The 25,964-nt window shown below is 35.7% G+C and overlaps 1 protein-coding gene across 1 annotated transcript in view; it reads left to right on the top strand.

Annotated features, from left to right (window-relative positions):
- LOC150106543 (uncharacterized) overlaps positions 1-25,410 on the top strand; it is a 68,794-nt gene extending 43,384 nt beyond the window's left edge. Inside the window, exons 4-6 of the mRNA XM_090393190.1 lie at positions 29-163; positions 16,326-16,520; positions 24,943-25,410. Coding sequence (XP_090249316.1) covers positions 29-163; positions 16,326-16,520; positions 24,943-25,070 — 458 coding nt within the window. The 3' untranslated portion in view covers positions 25,071-25,410. The remainder of the gene's footprint in view (positions 1-28; positions 164-16,325; positions 16,521-24,942) is intronic.
- The last annotated feature ends 554 nt before the right edge of the window (positions 25,411-25,964 follow it).

Here is a 25,964-nt window from a genome sequence, read left to right as displayed (position 1 = left end):
TGAAGGTAACTTTTTTTCCCCTCAATAGGAAATGCTGAATGCATTAAATTGATAATTGATGCAGGAGCTCGTCTCAATGCAATGGATTGCCACTTTGGAACCCCACTACATGCTGCCGCCTTCATGAACAATAGTGAAGCTGTGCATTTGCTGTTGCAAGCTGGTGAGCTTTTAGTAATCTTTATTCAGTAATTGAATGCAACATTTCAAAAGTTAACTTTATGAAGATAATGAATAGATGGCTGCATGCATCGTTGTTGTAGTCCATTTTGACAGGTCTGACAAATTTATTTTGAGTAAGAAAAGCTTTTTTCCAGACTTCTTCTAGTGAAAGCTTCAAGTTCTACTATTTGAATATTTTGTGACTGTGAGAATATTGTAGCCATGGAAGTTATTAGCTATATGGAAGAAGGTACTCTGTATAGATCTGTTCTTTGCTCTCTGGTCCACAGCAGTCTGAACAAAATCAAGTTTAATTGTTATCTGAGGTATCTCCTTCTCCCTTACTATATAATTATTTCTACTATTTTTACTATCTAATCTCTATGAAACCCTTCCCAAATCTATAGATGTCTCCTTGAACTGTATTCTTTTTTTTTCCCTTGTTTATTTCCCCCCCTACAGCTGATAACCAAGCAGCAGAACTTGGAGCTGTGCCTATGAAGATAAGTTGCCTTTTGTATCCTAACATTTTAAGCATGCTTTGATGGCTGCTCTGAAAACTTTTCTCATTTGGGTTAGAAAAAGTTCCATTGTTGGCCTGGAGACCAGCCACGACTTTTTCATATTACTTCAGGCCTCCAGTAAGCAAGATGGTCTCTCACTAAGCAATGAAATTGATCTTCCGCCTTAAGACATATAACTTTCATTCCTATATTGGAAGAACCCATGTTGGAGAGTGCAAGGCTATCCACTTGGCCAACCAGTGTAGTAGTATTACTGTTTTTATTATATTTTGTTGCCAGAGAGTGGTATATGATGAAGTGGAACCCAGGCAAATGAGGTGTGATTATCTCAGGGTTCTGTACTAGGGCCACTACTCTTTAATTTGTATATTAATGATATAGGGAAAGATTTAAAGGGGGAATATTCAGTAGTTTGCTGATGATGCAAAATTGGGCAGGGTTGATAATGATTGATAATGATTATCAATCAAATTGATAATGATTATCAATTTGATTTTGACAAATGTAAGTTTAAGCTCATACTGTGTATCACATTGACAGTACTAGATTGCTGGAAATTGAGGCTAGGGACATAGGATAATGGCAGACAAAGAGTTGAAGTTCAGAGGACATATTGCAAAAACTGGTTGCTGGTAAAATAGCTCAAAGGATTGCTTGGATGTTGAAAAACATGCTAACAAGTAAAGACTTCCTTATCTGTACTTGTAAGGATGTTTTATTATTATCAGTTGACTTCCATGGAGTCAAGAGATTCAATGTGGGAGGTCCCACTGTCACATGCACAGCTCGTTGTACCTCAACTTAAATGCATTTGCTGTCACTGCACTGGCCACACTCTCGGGCAATATATTCTATTCCAATCACCTACCACTTTCCAACATTTCAAAATTTAAGTTGCCTTAAATTTTGAAATTTTTGCTTCAAAAATTCTACTCCTCACTCCGTAGCTCACACCCACCTTACACAGCTTTCAGAGATAGCCTCTCATTCTCCTTTTGTTTCCAGATATTCTGTGAAAACTCATCCATGCTAATCTGGTAATTACCCCTTACCAACTTATATATCTCAATCATGTCTCCTGTCTTTCTTCTATCCACTAAGCTCTGTAATTTGCATTCTCTCAATCTGTCCTCACATTTCAGAGACCAGAAACCAACTTAGTTTGTTGTCTCTGTACCTTTTCCAACATCTCATCGAAGTCTTCTATAGTGGAATTAAAACATCCTTCTACATGTCAGTGTTCACCGCATCATTGCCATAATCCTCTGTCTTCCTCACTGTTTTAGCAAAATGGCTATGAAATTTCAAGTCCCTATCCACCCACACCCCTCAAGTCCTTCATCTCCTCTGCCTCCTCTAAAATATACCCACCAGTTCTATACTCTGCACCCTTTTCTTTGCTTCTCAAATTTTAAAACCTTACACTTTGCAACATTAAACTGACATTCCCACACACTTGCTCATTCAGATAGTCTATTTAGGTCCTCTTGCAAAGCTACAACATTTGCTCTACTTCTCGTAACTCTTCTCAACTTTGCATCATCTGCGAATAACTGTATATCACCATTTAAGCCCTTCCAATGTCATTTATATACAAATTAAACAACAATTGGCCCCCAAAACAGACTCCTGGGGCATGCCACTAGTGACTTACCTCTTTTGGGATATCACTTTCCTCATATACAACCTGTTGATACCTATCAGACAACCAGTCTCCAATCCAATGCACTAATCTGCTATTCAACCCCATCTGTTCCAGTTTAATTACTAGTTTGCCACATGACAATCTACCAAAAGCCTTTGTAAAATCTAAATATAATACTGTATATGCATCCACCTTGTCCAATGTACTCATCACCTTGTTATAATAAGTAAGTAGATTGCTAAAATATGATCTTCCTTTAACAAACCTATACTGTCCATTAAAGAGAATTTTACTGCTATTCATCCTGTCCTGAATCCTTGTCCTCACTAGCTTTTCCAACACCTTGACCATAGCCCAGAAAAGCAGATTGGCCTATAATTTGAAGCCTTAGTCTTATCATCCCCTTTATGAAGCGGACAATTTTTGCCATCTTTCCACTCGTTTGGAACCTGAACTGATCTAAGACTCATGTTTAAAAATGTACTTTAAAGCTGTTGTTAACTTTAACAACAGCTTTAAAGGAACATTCTCTCAAGTGACGTGGTGATATACCATCAAGTCCCATAGCCTTTGTTGATATCAGGTTTACTAAATTCCTCATATACCTCCTCCATTTCCACTGCTCTCAAGTTCTGTTCACAAGGCTCTGTAAGTTGCATTCCCTGATTCTCTCCTTGTTTGACATTCCATAGACCTGACACTGACTTAGTAAACTTTCTCTGGACCTTCTTCAATACATTCCCTGGTAAACCAGGCAACCAAATCTGTGCATAGTAATCCATATGTGGCCTGATCAAAGCCTTATATAGGAGAAGAAACTATAACCTTTTTTTGCCTCTGCATGTCAATTTCTGCCTCATTATGGCCATAATCCATTGGGATGTTCTTACAAGTTTAGCAATGTGAATCCTAAACTTCAATCTCTGTGCACGATCACTCCCATATCTCTCATGTCCTCTACCTCCTTCAAAATTTCTCCATTAATTGTATACTCTGCATCCCAATCTTGCCTACCAAATTTCAAAACCTTGCACTTTGCAACATTTAACTGATAGCGCCTTATTTGCCTACTCACATAGTCTATTCATATCCTTCTGCAAGGCCACAATGTTTGCTTTACTTCTCATAGCCCTTCCCAACTTTGCATCATCGGGAAACAGCTGCACATCTCCAGTTAAGCCAGCCTTGATGTCATTAATATATAAGTTAAACAGTAATGGTTCCAAAACAGATCCCTGTGTCACTCCACTAGTGACCACTCCTCCATATACAACCTGCTGATCCCTGTCCAACAGCCAATCAGCTGTATCCAACTTACTAGTCTATTATCTAATCCCATCTGTTGACAAAATTTTTAGCTACTAGCTTGTCACGTGGCAGTCTGTCGAAGGCCTTTGGAAAGTCCAAGTACACCGCCATACATGCATCCCTTTTTTGAGTGAATTTGTCACTGTGTTATAATACATAAGCAGATTGCTTATGTATTATAAGCAATCTGCTTATAATACATAAGCAATCTGTATTATAAGCCATCATAGAGAATACTGCTATTGTCAACCCACTTCTGAATCCTGATTCTCACCAACTTCTCTAATACCTTAACAATAACCTCAGTCACACAGATTGGCCTATAATATGCAGCCTTATCCCCAATATGTATAATATATAGAAGTTTATTTTCATTGTCCTTTCTTTCATGCTTACACGGTGATCAGAATACATTTTGAAAAATTACGGAGACAACTACCGTGTTATAGCGTAAAAACTTTAGTTTAATATAAACCAAAATCAACACTCGACGTTTCGACCTTCATATCAAGGTCATCATCTGGAGCATACACAATATATACAGAGAAACAAGCTGCACTTCAATCTACGTGGTTTGCAGTTACTGACCAACCGTTATTACAATTATTGGCCTGACCTCTGGTGAAAAAAAAAAAAAACTTTACTACATCAAAACTAGAGTCCTATTATTATTATCTATTAGGTTACAAAATTAAGAGTTAAGCTGGAGAGCAACATGTTTATATATATATATTTAAAAAAAAAAAAATTGGTTGAAATTTATATGTATAATCACATTGTTTTTTTTATTTTTTATTTATTTATTTTATTTTTTATATATATATATAAACATGTTGCTCTCCAGTCCAACTCTTAGTTTTGTAACCTAATAGATAATAATAATAATAATAGGACTCTAGCTTTTATGTAGTAAAGTTTTTTTTTTTTTTTTAAATATGTATATATATATATATATATATATATATATATATATATAAATAAACATATTGCTCTCCAGCCCAACTCTTAGTTTTGTAATCTAATAGATAATAATAATAGGACTCTAGCTTTGATGTAATAAAGTTTTTTTCACCAGAGGTCAGGCCAATAATTGTAATAACGGTTGGAGTTGGTCAGCAACTTTAGCAAACCATGTAGATTGTAGTGTAGCTTGTTTCTCTGTATATATTGTGTATGCTCCAGATGATGACCTTGATGTGAAGGTCGAATGTCGAGTGTTGATTTTGGTTTATATTAAACTAAAGTTTTTACTCTATAGCATGGTAGTTGTCTCCATAATTTTTCAAAATGTTATTTTCATTGTGATGTACAGTAACAAAATTAAATGTAAACATCTATGTTTAAAAATTATGAATATTAATATAAATTTTATGTATTATTTTTGGATGGAAATATTGGTGATGTCTTTGTGGAAAAAATGGTTTAGATATGTATCAGTTGCATAAGAACTTCAGACTTTTTTTAGGTCACAGCAGAGCTAAGTTAATCATCCTTTATTAGGAACTACAAAAATGTTATTGTTAGAAAGTTTTTTTCCACAAAATGATTGATTAGCTGAAGAATATGCATCTGTAAATAAACACATGCATATTATTATTGTTCTGGGAAACTCCAAGGAGTCGACAGACTCATCGAGGGAGGCCCTAACATCATGTCTGGAACAACTATTCAACATTCACACAGTATCTATCATATCTTGCCTTGAACTCATTCATGGTCGTAGCACCCACAACAGACTCTGGAAGCTTATTCCACTCATTCACCACTCTCCAAGTAAAAAACCTAGCTCTAACACCCTTGTCAACCACGCTCTTGCCCAGCTTCCATGCATGGCCCCTAGTCCTCCCACCACCAGTCATATTTTCAAAAATATCTTCTGGATCAATCTTATAAAACCCTTCAGTAATTTGAATGTCTCAATCATATCACCTCTCTTTCGCCTATCGTCCAATTTCTGCAACCCACAACTCCTCAACCTATTCTCATAAGGTTCATTCCACAGTCCTGCTATCATCTTGGTCACTCATCTCTGGACCCTCTCCACTTCTTCCCCATCATGAAGAAACCCTGGTGCCCATAACTGGGCACAGAATTCCAGATGGGGTCTTATCAAGGCTCGATACAGAGGAACAATGACTTGTTTTGTCTCTGCATGTTAAAGTATTTTTCATAAGCCAAGTGATTTGGTGAGCTGTTTTAGTCACTTTTGCAATGTGCCCCCTAAACTTCAACTCCCTATCCACCAGCACTCCCAAATCCCTGGCCTCATCAATCTCCTGAAGTACAGTTCCACCAATGCGATATACTGCTGCTGTTCTTTTCACCCCAAAGTGCATAACCTTACACTTTGCCACATTAAACTGACATCCATTTTTCCTAGCCCAGTCCTCCAAACTATCCAAATCATCCTGTAAAATTTTGACATCCTGTGCACTCACAATTGCTCTACCCAACTTTGCATCATCAGCAAACAAGTGAACGCTTCCTCTCAAATCCTTTTCAATATCATTGATGAACAAATTGAAAAGCAGTGGTCCAAGAACAGAGCCCTGCGGCACTCCACTAGTCACAAGACATCTTTTTGACTCCACTCCTGAATAAACCACTCTCTGGTATCTCTCCTTCAACCACCCTCCTATCCATCTTACCAACACTATATCTATCCCCATCTGCTCCAGTTTACTGATTAGGGTTCCATGTGGTATCCTGTCAAAGGCCTTGGCAAGGTCCAGTAGTATCGCTGTAAACCCATTACCCCTATCCAGTTCAGCCGTCACTGTGTTATAAAACGTGAGCAAGCTACTGAGGCATGATCTACCCTTCACAAAACCATGTTGTCCCCCATACAATATCCCATTTTCATCTATCCAATCCTGTATTCTTTTCTTGACTAATTTCTCTAAGACCTTGACAATGATTCCTGATATGCTAATCGGTCGGTAATTTACAACAGCAGTCTTGGGAACCACCTTTACGCAGTGGAACTATTTTCCCCTCCTTCCACCCACTCGGGACTAACCCGGACCCGAGACTCAAATTAAACAAAATGGTCAAGGGTACTGACAATTCTTTAGCTGCTTCTCATACTACACGAGCTGGTATACCATCCAATCCCACAGATGTATTGACATTAAGGTTATGCAATAGACTACTCACCTCCACTTCATTCACCACAATTCCCGTATAATCTACTGGTTTATTTGTTTCTGCAATGTCACCACCTGGATGATATATTCTTGCAAAGTGCTCACTCAGTAACTCAGCTATCTCAACTGATTCAGTTACCTCCCTACCATCGGCATTCTTTAAAATCATTCTGCCATGTACATTTTTCCTTTTACTTGCTACATATCTAAAAAACTGTTTAGGATTCTCTTTAGCCTGCATGGCCAATGTTCTTTCGTAATCCTTTTTTGCTTTTCTTACCACAGTCGTCACCCTTCTGACCTGCGCTTTATACCATTCATGTGCCTGCCGGTCACCTTTCTCCTTAAATTCCCTCCATAGTTGTTTCTTTTTTTGCAGCTCAAGCTTAATGGTGTTATTCATCCATTTAACCCCTACTTGATTTATTATTCGGACTCTAGGTATACAGTCAGCCATTGCTTCATGCAAGCACTTCCTAACTACCTCCCATGCACTATCAACTTCTAGTCCTTGCAGTTGTACATGCCATGGCACTGAGCCAATCAAACTCCTAAGCTTGTCATACTTTCCCGCCCGATAATTCCACATGTACCCTGTCTTAATTGAAAATTCTACACCTTTAGCCACCTCCCAAGTCAAGACTCTATGATCACTCTCACCGATTGGTGGCAATGTGGTCATATTTGTTACAGCCAAATCCTCAGATGTAATTACTAGGTCAAGCACTCTCTGACCCCTAGTATTTTCCATTACATGCTGTCGCAGATAGTTATCACTTAATAACTGCATAAAATCCAATTCCTTCCTCCCGTGTGTCCTCTCCTCACTCCAATCAATGCGACCATAGATGAAATCTCCCATAATAATCGCCCTCCTTCCACTCATTTCTTCTATTTGCTTGTGCATACTGTCACCACCATCTTTTCCATCACCTGCTCTATAGCAGCACCCAATTGTATATTTAGTTCTGCTAGCCACAATCTCGCACCAAATGGCCTCAAATGTGCTCTTTTCTCTATCCTGCAATTCAACTTCTATTCTCCTTGGCTGGAGCTCATCAGCTATCATCAACAATACTCCTCCCCTCATTTTATTCTCTCTGTCATTCCTGAACACACTATACCCATCGCATTCAATCCCACTAGCTATATCATCTACAGTCAGCCATGTTTCACTAATACCAATAACCTGTGGTCTGGAAGTGCCAACCATGGCCAAAAACTCTTCCTTCTTGTTCCTAATACTCCTAGTATTAGTGTACATGAATTTAAGACCCCCATTAGCCCCAACCCTATCTTGATGCCTTATATTAACTATCCCACTCTGGTTTGTTGTCCTTATTTGCTCTAGCATATTATATTCATTCTTACATTCAACTGCCTCCCTAAGGACTGTATATCTACTCCCCCCCTTAACAAATCTAGTTTCCCCGAATTTGCACATCCACTACATTCAGCAACACTCTCTCAAGTCTTCTTACACCGTAACCATTTAAATGCAGGCCATCCATCTTATATAGATCCTTTCGCCCATCAAACTCACTCCACTCGTCATACATAACCCACGTATAAAGTCATTCGCAATTATGGCCCTCCTTTTAAACATTTCACTGTCATACCATGGCAAAAGACTAATCATTCTAACTCTCTCACTCTTTTCTTTTGCTACCTCAAACAATTCATTCAGGTCTTCTATCATTTCCGTTTTATCTCCTTTCAAATCATTCGTACCTGCTACAACAATCATTTCTTTCACCCTTTCCTTTTGCTCTCTAATAGACTCAGTTACATCCTTTATGGTCGCACCAGGTTGGTACAGTTTTGTCAAATCCTCTACTAACACACCTCGTACTAACGAGTCTCCATACAGCACTCTATCCTTCATTTTGTTCATGTTCACATTCATACGCCTATTTTTCCTGTCATACCTTTTATTACTGGTTGGTTCATTCAGTCGACTTTTGTTCATGCACTCTAGCTGCTGTTTTGCCCTTTCTATCATTGAGTGAGATCGCATTGTTGAATGCAATCTCACTCAATGCATCTATCTCATCTTTTTTATTCTCTGAGAAACCATTAATACTATCATTCACACTTTCTACATTCACACTCTCATAATTCTCATGTACAACCTTGCCGTTTCTTGTCATATCGCTATTTTCTTCATTCTGAAGTTTGACAAAATTATCACACTCACGATCCGAAATACACTTCAATTCCTCATTCTTCCTACATTTTCTACACATTCAATCCTTTATTATCATCTATCCACACTCCGACCGCACTTCGTAAAGCATACATTTCACAGCTAGTACACTGATTCATTTCTTTTATACTACCGTTCTTTGATAAAGATGGCGAACCATCATTACTGGCCGCCATTTTCCTTCGTACAGGTGCCATAATTATTGCAACGTGTTTTATCAAATAATAAGTTATAACACACCAAAAACACACAAATAGATGCACTAAAATATGCAAGGCAAACAAAACCACGCAATATTAAGTAATTTTATCAACAATAACTGAAAATAATACTTATCTTATCAGGAGCTTGCACGAACACTACACTTGCACGAACACTATATTCAGTCAGTGACAGTTTTATTCCACTAAATGATTTTATGCCACATTGTTTGATATTGAGTTAGAATGTTTTGCTTTTTCAGAATTAGATATTATAAAATTCCTTATGCAGGTACAGTGTCGAAAAAGATCGCAAAACTTTTTAAGCCTTTCAACATCAGAGTTGCATTCAAACCGGTCAAGACTGTCCGTCGTGTTTTAAGATCGCCAAAAGACATCAATGCTTTTTTCAAACATGCTAGAGTGTACAACATCCCATGTGCTTGTGGTCTAAACTATATAGGACAGATGTCAAGAAGCCTTGAAATCCAAAAAAAAGAACATATAGGAGATTTTAATAACAACAGAACAGACAATTCAGGTCTAGCCCATCATTTCGCGATTACAAACCATACCATTGATTGGGATAGCAGCTCCATGCATTATTTAGAAGAAGACTTCCATTGTAGAAATTTCAAGGAAGCCATAGTAGTCCTCTGTTCTGGAGAAAATCTTAACAGAAACCAGGGAATGATAATAGCTGACATGTGGAAAACCTTAATAAGATCACTCAGTCTGCCAGAATTTAATTTCGCTCAAAACTACAGAGCGTGCTCTCACAAGAGTGACTAACACAACATGCTTCATGCATGTAATGTTACGTGTTCCATTTTAATTTTTAATTTATACGATAGAGTTACTCCATTTTCTCTGTACTAGCCACTTTGAGTTTTCTCTTACCGTTATAAGTTATAAGCCCTGGAGAAGCCAAACAGCCCCGTTGGCATTAGATGTTTATAAATCAATGGTCAATTAAAGATCAATAGATATTTCAGTTTAATTAGTCCTTATGATAATTATTTAATATTTATTAAAACGAAATTAATTAAAAATCCAAGTGAGGCACGGGAAAGAAGGTAAATTTCTTATCATACATGAAGTATCAGAACCCACTTCCTTCCCATGTACTACTAGTCCATGCATGTGTTGACTAAACCTGGTGCACTGATCTGGTCTGCACTCAGCATTCCAGTTCATCTCGAAGATGTTTTGTTGGGCTGAGGTTAGGACTCTGTGCAGGCCAGTCAAGTTTTTCCATATTGTTTTCCTCAGACCATTTCATAGTAGTACCTGGAATATGACATGCTAAACTGAATTGAGAGAAACCGGGTCTGTTCCATATGTCAGTAGTGATCCTTCAAAGCAACATATCAAGGATCTTAGTTGATACCAAGATAAAAAGTTCTGGACCATTACAACCCTTCCACCAGACTTCATAATTGGGATTATGCATAAAAAGTATTCCCCAGGAATTTTCCATGTTCACACCTTTTTTCATCTTATCAGAAAAGGATGTAGTGTGATTTTTCACTCCATCTCATGGACCTTTCAACACTATGGACTTGTTGCAAAGTCACCAGCATATTCTGTGCTGTTGTAATAATAGGTACACTCCATTCAGAGAAATAGAGTGTACTTATTGGGATGAATGCTTTCACTTGGAATGCAAAAATTTTCATACCACCTTTCTAAACACTCTTTTGTTCCTTGGTATTAATGGAAGTTTTTTCACTTGGCTATGCTACCAATTATATATTTGGTTTAATCCTTTATCCAAGTGTAAGCAGACAAAGTTTGCGCCTGAAGTATTTTCAGGACTGGAGCAACTCGTGGCAAAGGTGGTATAACTTCTCATCACTTACCTTAGTATCCTATAATGCAAAGCACATCTCCTTGCGAACATGTATAATGGGGAATGGTCACTACCCAGAGGTGGTAATACCAAAGTGGAAGTAATGGAGAAATCATATTTCCATATACGAGTTGCCAAAAGGTGTCGCACCTTATTATCAAAATTCTCTGGATTAGAGATAGTGATAGTTGATGGAAGTTTTTTCACTTGCCTATTCTACCAATTATATATTTGGTTTAATCCTTTATCCAAGTGTAAGCAAACAAAGTTTCCGCCTGAAGTATTTTCAGGAGTGGGGTAACTTGTGGCAAAGGTGGTATAACTTCTCATCACTTGCCTTCGCATCCCATAGAGGCGATGATACTAAGGTATAAAGGATTAAATCAAATATATATAATTCCTTGGTATAACTTTATGGGTTGCAAGGATACCACCTCAGGGCTTTCCTGAGGGTGGTAACCTCACATTTCCATCAGCATAATGAAGACTGATGGTCTAAGTGAATTTTAGTGACATTGTCTTTTAGCAGTGAGCATCATAAAGAGATAGTCCACTAACATGGCAACTTGTAGTAGCATCTTTCAAAGACCATAAGTTCTTTTCCATGTGCCATTGAATAGTATACTGAAGTGAAGTCATCAAGATGTATATCTATATTCCTTATATAGCAGTATAGGTCATGACAATAAGAATACACATATCATTATGATTTCATTCTAAATCAAGGATGTGTCCCAATATTTTCTGGTCCTTATTATTCTGGTCCTTTTCAAAAACTGTTGGTCATAACTTTTTGTTCATCTGTGCTTCTATCTCTTTCTCACCCAAATAGCAGCATTGCAATATCATGTGATAAGCTGATCCTCTGTCATCATTCTTCTCATCCCACTCCTACATAGATGATGAAGGCAAATCACTTCCTTTACCTGGAATCATTGAATCATATGCTTCTTGTTGCTTTCACGTTTCTTGTTCTTGTTCAAGATTTCTCTGAAAGACAAGAGAAATCTTGAACCTGGATACTTAAAAAGGCTTCTGGTTCTGATGAAATTTCACCAGCTGTTGTCAAGAGATGTGTTCCTGAACTAATGCCTGCTCTTTATCATTTATACACCATTTTATACTTAGCTGGTTTATCCTACCTACTATGCGAGTTCATTTCTAAAATGGTTCCGTTGTAATGTATGCATTTCGCTGTTCTTTTATATTCAAATTTGTATTGTTCTTTGATCCATACTGTTGTGTTTTAACAGATGGGTCATTTGGCTCAGAACAACCATCTAACAAGTGCCACTTTGTGAACATAGATGGGTGAAATATAGAGCTGAAAGGCTTCAATTTGTATAGATAAGCTATTAAAAAGGAGGATATGATGATGATGGATCCAGCAATATTTTATAGCCAAATATAAAAAAAAAATTGGGTGCTTAAGGGTCAAAGCTGTATAATTGAGAGGAGTCCTCCACATAGCCTTTGAAGAAATGCAGAGAATGACCTGGGCTTCTGACCTGTGTCCAATTCTCACCTTCTCATGTGCATCATGTTGGGTATTTACATAGATACTGAAAAAACAAGGATGGGCTGGCAATTTGGGATTCAGCTGACCATATTGTATTCTTATTAGCTTAAACCACAACATAACAGAATTTCATGCTGGCTGGAGCATCACCTGGTTAAATAATGCCCTTGTTTTTTTTTTCTAGGGAACCACTACTGGAACAAATCCTGAAACGCACACCAACTCAACATCACCAGAGTTCAATATCGGTACTATCAACATAAGAAGTCTGAATGGCAAAGAAGTGGAGTTGGCTGACGAATCGGATAAGTACCAAATCGATATGATAGGGGTAACTGAAACAAAAAAAAAAAGATAAAAACTGGTGAGATCTTTCTACGAAATAAATATAAAATGTTATATTCAGGCAATGACAATCTGGGAAAAGGAGTAGCTATAAATAGTCAACACTAAATATGAGGTTAATCTTCTTGAATGGCAGGCAATACCAAGTAGAGTGATGTGGGCAAATATCAGAATGGGGAACTGGACAATGAGACTTATTTGTGCTTATGGTCTCACAAAAGGTTCTACTAAGGTAGAAGTGAAGGAAATTTTTTGAGGCTTTAGAGAAAGCAACTCGCACAATGATAAAAGAAAAGTTGGTTCTTGTTGGGGATCTAAATAGCAGAGTGGGAAATGATTGCCAGACATACAAAAGTATTTTGGGAATATTTCGAGAAAAGAGCAAAGCTAATAATAATGGCAAATACCTGTTGGATTTCTGCTCAAGAATTGGACTGATTATTACTAACACCATGTTCCAACATAAAAATGTGCACAAATTCACATGGAGAGAAGAGGCAAAGAATATGAAAAGTCTCATTGACTATGTTATTGTTGATAGTGATGTTTTTTCACTGGTGCAGGACAAATAGTGTACAGAGGATTTGAAATTGGAAGTGATCACCATTTAGTCTTGAGCAGGTTAAAATTGAATTTTATATTGAAAAAAAGAACATGTAAAAAAGTTTTAAAGCAAATAAAAGTTGAGCAGTTCTCAGATGTGAATTGTAGACTAAAATACACAAACATTATTCAAACAAAAATGAAAGAGTTTGAGAATAGGAACCAAACCTTGGAGATTCAGTTGGAAGCCCTGAAAAAAACATTGATTGATTCAGCCAGAGAGGCATGTGGTGAGCTTTTTCTCTTGTTTGGCAGTTGCTGCACTGCATGGTTCAGATGAATTCCAAATGTTTGGAGTAGAGCTCTCATATTGCCCATATACAAAAAGGGAAATAAAACTGCATGTGAGAATTATAGAGTATTTCCCTGCTGAATGTTCCTATTAAGATTTATGCAGGTATACTTGAGAAACGATTGAGAAGGATTGTGGAAGGGAAGCTTGGTGAAGAACAGGCTCGATTCAGGCCAAATAGAGGCTTTCGTGATCAGATTTTCACTTTACGACAAATAGTTGAGAAAAAATGAGAATATAACAAAGATATGTATTTAAGTTTTGTAGCCTTGCAAAAGGCATTTGACAAATGTCAAGATAAAAGCAATTCAAAACACTGCAGTTATATGGTGACAATGGGGCATTATATCAAGCAATACTTAGTCTTTATTTGAGTTATAAGTCTGTAGTTAGAATTGCAGGAAGTACAGGAAGATTGGTCGATATTAAATCTGGTGTCAGACAAGAATATACATTATTCCCTCTGTTATTCATTATCTGTATGGATCACATTATGAAGGAAAGTGGTATTAAACATCATAAGAAATTGAAAATGTTTATCTTAGCTCTTTCCTTTATGCAGATGATGTTATACTTTTAAATAAATCTAGTACAAGTCTGCAAGATTCCCTGAATAACCGTTATAATAAATTTGGTATGAAAATCAGCAATAATGACAGACAATGAAAATTGGCATAAAATTGAAAATATCAACTGCTTCATGAATGGAGAATCTATAGAACAAGTAAAACATTTCAGCTACTTAGGCACAATTTTTAGTGAAAATGGTAAATAAAATATGGAAATAGACAACAGAGTCAACAAAGCCAATGTGGTAGGAAGTCAACTGAATAAATTTATATGGAATAAAAGAGAAATTAGTCAAAACTCCAAATTAGCTGTATACAGGACAGTGTTCTAACCAATTTTGACATATGGAACTGAGAGCTGAATTAGAAATAAAACACTTGACCAAAGACTAGACCACAGATATGAGAGTCCTGAGAAAGATTAGTTGCATGAACAGATGGCATAAATGGCAATGTCATATTAAAAATGAGAATATTAGAAAAGAACTTGACATTGTTAGCATCCAGGAATGTGTTAGCAGAGCTAATCTCAGGTGATATGGTCACTTAAATAGAATGGGAGAGGAAAGATTATTAGAACAAATGTTCTTCGCCAGATTGGCAGGAAAAAGACCCAGAGGAAGACCAAGATATAGCTGGATTGATACAGTAAAAGGTGCCTTAGAAGATAGAAATATAAGATCTGATAATGTTGGAGTCTTGACAGATAAAAGAGTGATTTGGAGGAAAATTTTTAATAGAAAGTTAGTAATGCTGCAAGTTCTTCATGTAGTACTATCATAATATCCTGTACACTCCCTTGAGCATACATGTCAGGAATTTGATGATGATGATATAAAAAAAAAATAAATTTCAAAAATTTACTAGAAAGCTTATGAGAATACAACTTTCGGCATTGGAGTTGCCTTGGTTTGCACTACTTAAGGCAAGCTCTGCCCAAGAATGTGTATGTTTACCTTTTATTGGGTGAGCATATGGGTTCTTGAGCAGAGCTTGTGTCTTCTAAGTAGTACAAACCAAGGCAACTCCATTGACAGGTTATATTCTCATAAGCTCTCTGGTAAGTTTTTCAAACTTTTTTTTTTTTTTTTTAAGTTTCTTTTTATATTTCGCTATAAAAATGGCTGGATTCATAATATCCATTATTTTAATGTAATAGATGGCTTTTCTAGTAAGCTGATGCACATATGATGTCATTGCCATTTTGCTTGTTTCTGCCTGAGTTCAAGTTATGTCTGTGAAACAGAAGTGATAAGAATATATGTATCCACAGTGGTAAGAAGAGGTGCATTATAACTATGAAGACTAAAAGTACAATTGTTAAATAACATGAAGAAGATAATATTCTGCATGCTTACGAAATGAAGGACTCAACTGTAGCTATTATATCATATAATATCATATGATCACGTTCACATGATGAAGTGCATGAAAAGTTCAGTTAATGCAATCCATGATCACTTCCAGCAAAATAGGCATGTTAATAGAAGAAATGGAATAGATTATTGGCAGTTTTTATTGAAGATCAACAACTATGAATGCTCATAAGTCTTATGCTTATACACAAGTAAACCTAAGATGTTATTGCATGCTATGAACTAACATATGTGAGGGTTGTAGTAATATGCATAATGAATATGTGATGCTGTTTGTATTACTTTGCTTACAATTGTATATGCTTTTATATTTATGTACTCAATAGAATACTGAATAAACTTTGATTTTCTGAAAGTTTTTTTTTTCACAAGCAGAACCGGTTGTAGCTTTAATTATCCTTTGAAACTAACATATATGTCAAAAATGCATTGTATTTAAGTACCATTCAACTTGTGCAGAAATCTTGAACAGTTAACTGTATGAGTTGAAGACTTACTGTATATAAATGTTGGTTTTTCATAATTCTTCTATTCATGTATGTTTGTTAAATTTAATTTCAATGTAAACTGTAACACAGGAGCCCTGGTTAATGCCATCAAGATGCATCAAACTGCATTACATATAGCAGCAAGAAATGACTGCATAAATACAGCACGTTTTCTTTTGGAATACGGTGCAAATGTGTTTGCTACTGACAATTTTCAAAGGAGACCTAGAGCAATGCTTCCAAATCAGGCGGGAGAGCTTTATGACACACTTCTACAATATGAGGGTGAGTACCATTGTTAACATGTGAGTGTATGATTGAATGAATAATTATTTTTGGAGTAGATTTGAAACACCTTTAATTTAATTATTATTATTTTGTTTTAATTATTTTCCTAAATTCCAACCATCATCATCATCTATTTTTTTTATATATGTACCTTCGAGGTGTGTTCAGGCTACTATGACAGCATTACATGATTAAGTTTACATTATCATTAATCTCCTATGAACAGTTTTCCTCCAAATTAGTTTATTACTTATCAGCACTCCAATATTGCCCATATCTAAGATTTTGTGTTTCTAAAGTACTTCTAACTGAATCAATCCACTTGACCACTTAGACCTTGGTCTTCCTTTGGGTTAGCTCTGCTTCTGCTTATACATTCTTGAATGCAAACAGTATTTTTCATTTTTAATATGATTCTGCCATTGATGCCATCTGTTCTTTATTTCTTTATTATTTCTAACCCAACTCTCAGATCCATAATTTAAAACTAGTTTGAACATAGTCTTAAATAGCTGGTTTGGTGTTTTGGCTAATTCCTCACTTATTCCATATAAATTTATTCAGCTGACTCCCCACCACACTTACTTTGCTTATTCTATTATCTGTTTTCAAATTTAATTTGCTATCTTCACTAAAAACTAGTTAATTCTCAATTATTCGATATGTTCTTCACTGAGAATACATATTATATTCCTACCTTTATATGCTGATTTAATGCTGATTTTATGCCAAATTTGTTACAGTTGTTATGCAATTTAGTTAGAGAATCTTGTATGAAGAGAAACTTTCTTACATACTATTCTTTTCATTGTGATATTCATTTTTATATTAACTCAGCTTAAAGCACTTTAGATTGTGCTGAAGTGAAATGAAATGAAACAGGATTAAATTATTATCACAAAATATTTACACAAGTGAATTTTTCATTTAAATTATATCTAGTGACAAAATGAGTTTGTAATATGAAATGGGAATGATTTCTAAACCATCAACTGACAGTGAGAATTAACAACCTACCTTGAAGTCCATATGAATTATCTGTTAATTTTTTTGAATTTCATAAACTAATAAAAACATTTATTTTACTGCTTGATCATTGTTTGAGGATCTAATTAATCTATCTTCAAAGAAAGATGCATTTTATGTGGTAAACATGCATAACATATGAAGTTTTCTGTGATGCTACATACTGTATTTTTGTTGATCACGAGCAATATTTTCTCAAATTTTATATCTCATCTACCTTTAATATATTAGGTCCAATGACCTATAGCCAAGTTAATTATTAATTAATAAACTTGTTTACATTGTGTGGTGCATTCTTCAGCTGAGTTGCCTGTCTTGCAAGAGGGAAAACCTAGTTTTTGAAAGGGAAGAAAAATCCTGCCACTTTCTTATGAGTTTATAACTTGTCTTTGGTTGAAAAGCACTCAAAGATTCCTCATGTTCTAGACAGGATTCAGACTCATTTTCCAACCAAAGTGAATCATTTATTTATTGAGCTATAACCACTTTAATGTTGTACGAGTTGCAATTTTATGTTGTATGGTAGTATAAAATACTTCAGCACACGCACACACACACACACATATATATATGAGAGCTGGGTCAGAAGTAAAACACTTGACCAAAGACTAGAGACTGCAGATATGAGAGTCCTGAGAAAGATTAGAGGCATGAACAGATGGCATCAATGGCAATATCATATTAAAAATGAGGATATTAGGAAAGAACTTGACATTGTCAGCATCCAGGAATGCATTAGCAGAGCTGATCTCAGGTGGTATGGTCACTTAAACAGAATGGACAAAGAAAGATTAGCAAAACAAGTGTTCTCTGCAGGTTGGCAGGAAAACGACCAAGAGGAAGACCAAGGTATAGGTGAATTGATATGGTACAAAGTGCCTTAGATGATAGAAATATAAGATCTGATAATGTTGGAGTCTTAACAAGTAACAGACTGATTTGGAGGAAAATTGTAGATAGAAAGTTAGTAATGATGTAAATTTTTCATGTAGTACTATCATATCCTGTACACCCCTTGAGGGTACATGTCAGGAATTTGATGATGATGATATATATATATATATATATATATATTCGTATTTATATACTGACTGAGATCCGAGAATTAGAACAAACAATTAAATTTATTAAATACGCAACATGTTTCATCAGAGTGGCCGACTTCTTCAGGCATGAGAGAACATAGAAAGCAAATAAAAACACTATGAAGAAGCATTGAGTCACTATAAAACTATAAATTCGACTCTAAAACATAGTTAACTTTGAACTGGAGCTACAGTCCATGTTAAAGTTCTGTTGTTAGACACCTGTGCACGTGTGGCTTCACGAATGCGCCAATATCTGACGGCAGATCTGAATCAGTCCGGTAAATTGTAGCTGAGGTTACTGTTTATATGAAGGGGGTCCATGACTATTTCTCTAGACTCGACTATGTGGCGTTCTACCTCATCGTGGCATATGTGAAGGTTTGAAGTTGTTGTCCAGTTTATCTCATGTTGGCGGCCTTCATTATTTGTGTTTACTGAAAACAGGACATGGCTTGAGAGGGCACTAGCTCTAGTTCTTTTGTAAGCAATGTCTCTTTGGTGTTCTTCGAGACGTAGTAGGATCGATTTTTCCGTTTGGCCATAGTATGGTTTCCTGCAGTCACTTGTGATTTTGTACACACCTGGGAATTGTAGATGGTTGTGAGCTTGTTTGTATTTGCTTAAACTTGATCTTAGTTTGGGAAGAGTAGAGAAGCACGTTTTTATGTTAAACTTTCCCAAAATTCTTCTTAGTTTCTTGGAGAGCATGCTGATGTATGGCAAGGAGATATAACCTTTGGGGTAGTCTCGTGTTTCTAAGTTGTTTCGTTGTTTCAGAAATGTAGTATGAATTTAGCTGTCTGGCTCTAGTATGGTCTGCCACAATCACACAGAATCTTGTAGACTCCTGGATATTGAGTAGGGAGATGTTTTATTTTAGGTCTACTAAGTATGGAATGAAGTTTAGTGAAGCAAGTTCTAATGTTGAATTTCTGGAGCATTTTAGCAAGTTTTGGGGGGAGAGAGCTGATGTATGGTAACGAAATAAAAGCTCTTGGTGGAGAAGAATCTTCAGAAGCAGTTGAGAGGCAGACAGAGAGAAATTTATTAATCTTCTTAAGAGATAATCCATTGTTAACAAAAGACCTTTTGAGAAAATTCAGTTCGTAATCAATTTCTGTTTCAGAAATTATTCAAAAAATTTTTGGATAGTTTCATCTGGAGAAGGTTAAGAACCTCTTGAGTAGGTACATTCGTAAAGAGGGAAACAATATCGAAACTTGCCATTAAATCTGATGTGTAGATTTTTCTCCTTACTCTCTCACTGTGTGAACTCAGGGTACTTCAAATATGATAACAAAATTTATAAACAAAACTCAGGTTTAGCTATGGGCAGTCCGCTCTCTCTGATTCTTGCTGATATATTTCTTCAGGAGTTTGAAGAAAAAGCTATTAATTCCTCGAGTCTTAAACCTAAAATATGGTATCATTACATTGATGTATTTCTCATCTGGGAACACAGCGTCGAAAACCTCAACCTTTTTCTAGACCACCTCAACATTTTTCATCAGAAAATCAATTTCCCCTGTGAACTTGAATCCAATGACTGTCTCCCCTTTCTGGACTTAAAACTTATGAGATGCGCTGAAAATATCAAAATCTCCATTTTTAGGAAACCCACTCACACAGACAGATACCTTCATGTTTCTTCCCATCACTACCCTCGACAAAAGTTTGGTATCATTTCAACCCTGGCACATCAAGCCAAATTGTTACTTACAGATGAAACAGAAATTGATTAAGAACTGAATTTTTCAAAAGGTCTTTTGTTAACAATGAATTCTCTCTTAAGAAGATTAATAAATTTTTCTCTGTCTGCCACTCAACTGCTGCTGAAGATTCTTCTCCACCAAGAGCTTTTATTTCGATACCATACATCAGCTCTCTCTCCCCCCAAAACTTGCTAAAATGCTCCAGAAATTCAACATTAGAACTTGCTTCATTACGTTTCCTAAACTTCGTTCCATACTTAGTAGACATAAAATGAAACATCTCCCTACTCAGTATCCAGGAGTCTACAAGATTCTGTGTGATTGTGGCAGACCATACTACAGCCAGAGCTAAATCCATCCTTTTACGCATGGAAGAACACAAAAGAGACATTTCCTACAACAGAACCAGAGCCAGCGCTCTCTCTAGCCACTTTCTCTTCTCTATCAACTCGGATGAGGGCCGCCAACACCTCGTAGACTGGCCACTAACTTCTAATATCCATGTGTGCTATGATGAACTTGAAAGAAAAATAATTGAATCTAGAGAAACATCGCTTGATTCATCTCATATTAACAATAGCCTTAGCTATAATATCTCTGATGCACACGTTGCCACTATCCAATACTGGAGCACTCACACCAACTCTCGCACGCAGTCAACATCAGTTGGAACTCAAGCACGCATTCCTCTCTTTTTAATGTAAATGTACTTCTGTGTTTTATTTCTAGATCTGTTAATGTATTTTATCATGTCTCTGTTATTTTTTATTTAATTCTTTGCCAGTGATACCTGAAGAAGTTGATGTATTCAACGAAACAAGTTGTATCTTAACATTAAACTTGTCATTCTCGGTATAGAGTCATTTAATTTCCTTTTTTATATACAGTTCTACCGAGTAAATAATGAACATGTGTGTGTGTGTGTGTGTGTGTATGATGAATTATTGACTCGGTTGAAATACATATTGTGAAAAGAGTTGAATGACTTAAACTGAGAGTTAGGTAAAAGGGGCTTTAATAGTAAAACAAGACTAGTTTCGGCTTATAACAGCCTTCATCATGTGACATTATAAAAGAAAAAACACTAAACACTGAAGGTTAAAAAAAACTATGAACAACTTAGAGAGTCTCTATACATAATTAGTATGAAAACGTAGTTGTATTTAAAGCACTGACGTTTTAATACTAAGGGTTTTAATACTAAGGCTTTTTCTTCAAAGGTCTCCATAAAGAAATTGGCCAAGGGTGCGAAGAGTGGTGAACCCATGGCTGTCCTCTCTATTTGTTTGTAGAATTTGCTATTTGGCCACATGGCTCTGAAACACTCCTCTCCTTCTTAACACACATAAACAACCAACACCTCAGAATCAAGTTCACCCTGGAAAAAGAGGAAAACAACAGCCTCCCTTTCCCCTAGACACACACACACACACACTAGTCACCCGCCAGCCTAATGGAACCTTGGTTTTCTCAATTTACAGAAAACCCACCCATACAGGCAGATACGTTCACCAACAATTCCCCCCCCCCCCCACAACAATATGGAGTGGTGAAAACACTATACAACAGGGCTAAACTAATCTGTTCAAACGACTTGGCCCTAAACACTGAACTAAATCACATCCTCAACACTTTCTCAGCCAATGGCTACCCCATCAAAAAAATCCAAAAAATATTAGAAACTACAAACCACAGATCCCTGCCCCCCCCCCTCCACAACAAGGATTACTCTAAATCCATCACCATTCCCTACATCCGCGGCACCTCGGAAAAGATTACCAAAATCTTAAAAAAACATAACCTGACCTCCTGTTACAGACCTTACAGAAAATTGGCATCCCTTATCCGCTCCACTAAAGACCAACCACTTCCCCCTAGACCTACCTGATGTATACCAGGCCCCTTGCAGTTGTAAACTGTCTTACTTTGGTCAAACAGGCAGGACAGCGAATATCAGAATTTCTGAACATGAGGACTACATTTGTTTTCACAAGTACAGCCATTCTGGTCTTGCAGACCATGCTGTGGATACACGCCACAGAATACGGTGGAAGAAAGCTACAGTAATACACTGTTGCAAATACAAATTCGAAAGACTATTTATGGAATCTGCCTCATCCCTAAGAAACTCTCCAAACCTCAGTAAATTTGGTTGTATGCGACTGCCCCAAATTTGGGAGGCTTGCATCAGCAGACCTTCAGCCCAATGGCCAAGAACACCTACTTAGCCTGCTAGAGGGCACCATCAGGACTTTTAGGAGAACAATAGCTTCATCTCTTCATTCTCAGTTACTGTGTTGTAGTGCCTACATGTAAGTTCCTTTAGAAGATGGCAACGTGACGTTGCCGAAATATCGGAAATATTTATTAAAGTATAATTTAATTTGTATTCTTAACTACGTTGTTCAATTCCTTAAGTGTTTTAATAATGCATAATCAATGTATAAGCCTGTCTACAAGAATTATCATTAAACATAAATTACAGTTCTTTACAAATATCATTAATAAATCCTTTGAACACGGTAAATTTATAGAACACTTAAAGACTGCTTCAGTTGTACTGCTATTTAAAGGAGGTAAGAGAAATGAAATCAAAAATTACAGACCAATATCTATACTATTCACAATCTCAAAGGTTATTGAAATCCTAATAAATAAAAAAAAAAAAAAAACACTGAAATAGCTATTTAAATACCATATCCTTTTATGCAACTAATCAATATGAGTTTGTATTTGGATACAATACCGAAAAAGCACTATTGGAGTTTCATAAAACAGTCTGCACACAGCAGCCATTTTTCTTGATGTATCTAAGGCATTCAACTGTGTTCATCGTGACCTATTGCTACTGAAAATGTCCAAATACGGCATTAGAGATATTACTAATGACTGGTTCAGATCCTATCTGAATAATAGAAAACAATATACAAGCTATGGCACATTTAAAAGTGCAACAAAAATAATAAAATACAGAGTCCTGCAAGGGTTGGTACTGGGACCCATCCTATTTTTAATATATTTTAATGATTTATGTAAACACCAACTTTTTGGTACAATGATATCCTTTGCTGATGACTATAGATGAGGGGGGGGGGGGGTTGAAGGTAGTTGCGACTAGTGGAGGTGGAGACGGAGAGTTGTACAGCAGGTGTTCTCCCTCGATGAGTCTTTGGACTCCTTGGAGGTGTTATATAATAATAATAAATACTTAGAACAATGTATTTTTGGCAACATTTCACCTAGACCTACTTGCTGGTTCAAGATATGTGGATGATATTTTTGCTATCTGGAGTGGCTCATCCTCTGAGTTACAACAGTTTCTTTCTAAATTAAATGCACTTCATCCCAGGATCCAGTTCACCCTAGAAGAAGAAGTAAATAAGCAGTTTGCCTTTTTAGATCTTTTAGTTCTTCATCAACCAGATGGTATCCTACATTTCTCAGTTTTTCAGAAGATTCATATAGGTCATTATATTCATGCTGAATCTCATCATTCCAGTCAAAAGGTTGGAACTATTAAAACAATGGTTCATTGGGTCCACTCTTTATATTTTTCAGATGAACTGTTACAGTAAGAATTACAACATATCAGTTCCACCTTTTTACCTAAAGTTTTAAGGATTCTTTTATCAAAAAAGCTTTTAACAATTATGTTATCTCTATCTTTTCAAATACAGATGAAATAACTTGTATTCCTATACCTTATGTGTAAAAGGCATTAGCGAACACATAGTGAAAGTTTTAAAACCACTCAATATTTTTGTTGCCTTTCACCCCATCAGAAAAATCTCCACCTTTCTTGCTTCTCCTAAGGAAAAGCTTCTATATCTCATTTATCCAGGTGTCTACCAGATTCCTTGCTCTTATGGATTATCTTATTTTGAACAAACAGGAAGATCTGCTTTTATTCAGCTAGAAGAACATGTCTTATGTTCAATACCTTAAGCCTAAACTGTCTGGACTTGCAGAGCATGCTATCAACACCGGACATAGAATTCATTTGAATAAGACGAGAGTTCTTCATGAAAGTCGATTCCTCATGGAACGGCTTTATAAAGAAACGTGAAACTTGAATTCACTCACCTAATGTAAACAGATCCAATAGTCTAGGCCTTTTTGGGAGATGGTACTTTTTATATCTGTTAATCTTTCCTCATTTTATTTTGTCTAAATATTTATATATGTTTTTTTAATAAGTTTGGAAATTTACTGACCTTTTAAGTTCTCTTACATTAGTTTCTTGTATGGCACACTCACACTTCAGAATTGTCTGTTAATATTCAATTGCCATTATGTGTTCTTGTACTGAAGATGCCCATGAATACTTAGGCAAAAATTCTATGCTAATAAAATATATTATGCGAGTATTATAATTATTTTAAATATGCCTACTCCTGGTATTTCATTATTGAAACTAAGATCATTTGTTGTTAGAAATATCACTCCAGTGATAAGACTACCTAGATGTTTAAATTTTCAAAAATTCAGAAGGATGATTTTCTAAGTTTTTTAGTATTATACATTTACAACAGTTTAGAAAAAAAAAGTCATTAATTAATTTTATCCATTCTTAATGATCCTTTCTTGTCCTAGATAATCCATCATCACTTCAGGATATATGTCGCAGAAGTATTCGATTGGAACTTGGACCAAAGCGGCTATCACAAATTTCTAAATTAAATCTTCCTAGTTCTTTGTTAGAATATCTTCATCATAGATGAAAAGGATATAGTTCTTGTTAATTGCACAATAGTTCTTTGTGTGTGTGGTATAAGAAGCTGTTAATTTAAAATGTTTTTGTTGTTGTTAAGCATCTTGTTTTCTTTAGCCAAAAAATGTGTATATAATACTTGTTAACATTTTATTAAATTATTTTTTCATGGTAAAAGTTAACCTTGATTTTGTTTTAAACAAGGCATTTCTGGTATATAATTTTATTTTTTCTATTTTTCTCATTCACATGTAATTTTTTTATGATCCTTTATATCTGTTGGTTAAATATTTAGGGCTGTTTAATTTCATTTCTAGTCATTTTTTTTTAAACTTATTTATTGAATTGCATACTGCACAATGTTTATTCTCAAGGTCAAGATAGTAGTGATTAAATAATATTCTTATACTTAACAAGAAATTGTTTCATGTATTATACATTCAAATCAACTGACTTTAAGATAGATGGATTTGATTACTGGAATTTAGAAAAATAAATTCCTCTCAAATTTCCTTTTTTAAAAAAGAAAATTTGTTATAAATTCATCCCTCACAAAGAGGCATTTATTACTGAGTATTATTTATTTTACTTATCTATAACATGTATAACATGTTTTTGTCATGTCTATTGTAAAAATAATGAATTATATTAAGTGCTTAATCATAAAATATCCAATAATCTATCCAGGTAATTTGTTTTGATATTAGTCCACCTATCTTTTGTAAACTGCTTAAAATTGTATTAAGCAGTTTACAAAAATTAAAAAACTGTCTTAAATATATCAAATAGATTAATCACTCAAAATAAAGAACAGTTAATTAAAGGTGCTAAGAAATTATATTCTTGGTTTAATCCTTTATCCAAGTGTAAGCAAAGTTTGCCCATGAAGTATCTTCACAATTGG

The sequence above is a fragment of the Typopeltis vanoorti genome, chromosome 5 (genome assembly GCF_054136105.1).
Source record: "Typopeltis vanoorti isolate ZY-2024b chromosome 5, IOZ_Tvanoo_1.0, whole genome shotgun sequence".
Classification (NCBI taxonomy): domain Eukaryota; kingdom Metazoa; phylum Arthropoda; class Arachnida; order Uropygi; family Thelyphonidae; genus Typopeltis; species Typopeltis vanoorti.
The sequence above is the reverse complement of the archived record's forward strand: the minus strand, read 5'-3'. Positions and strand labels throughout refer to the sequence as shown.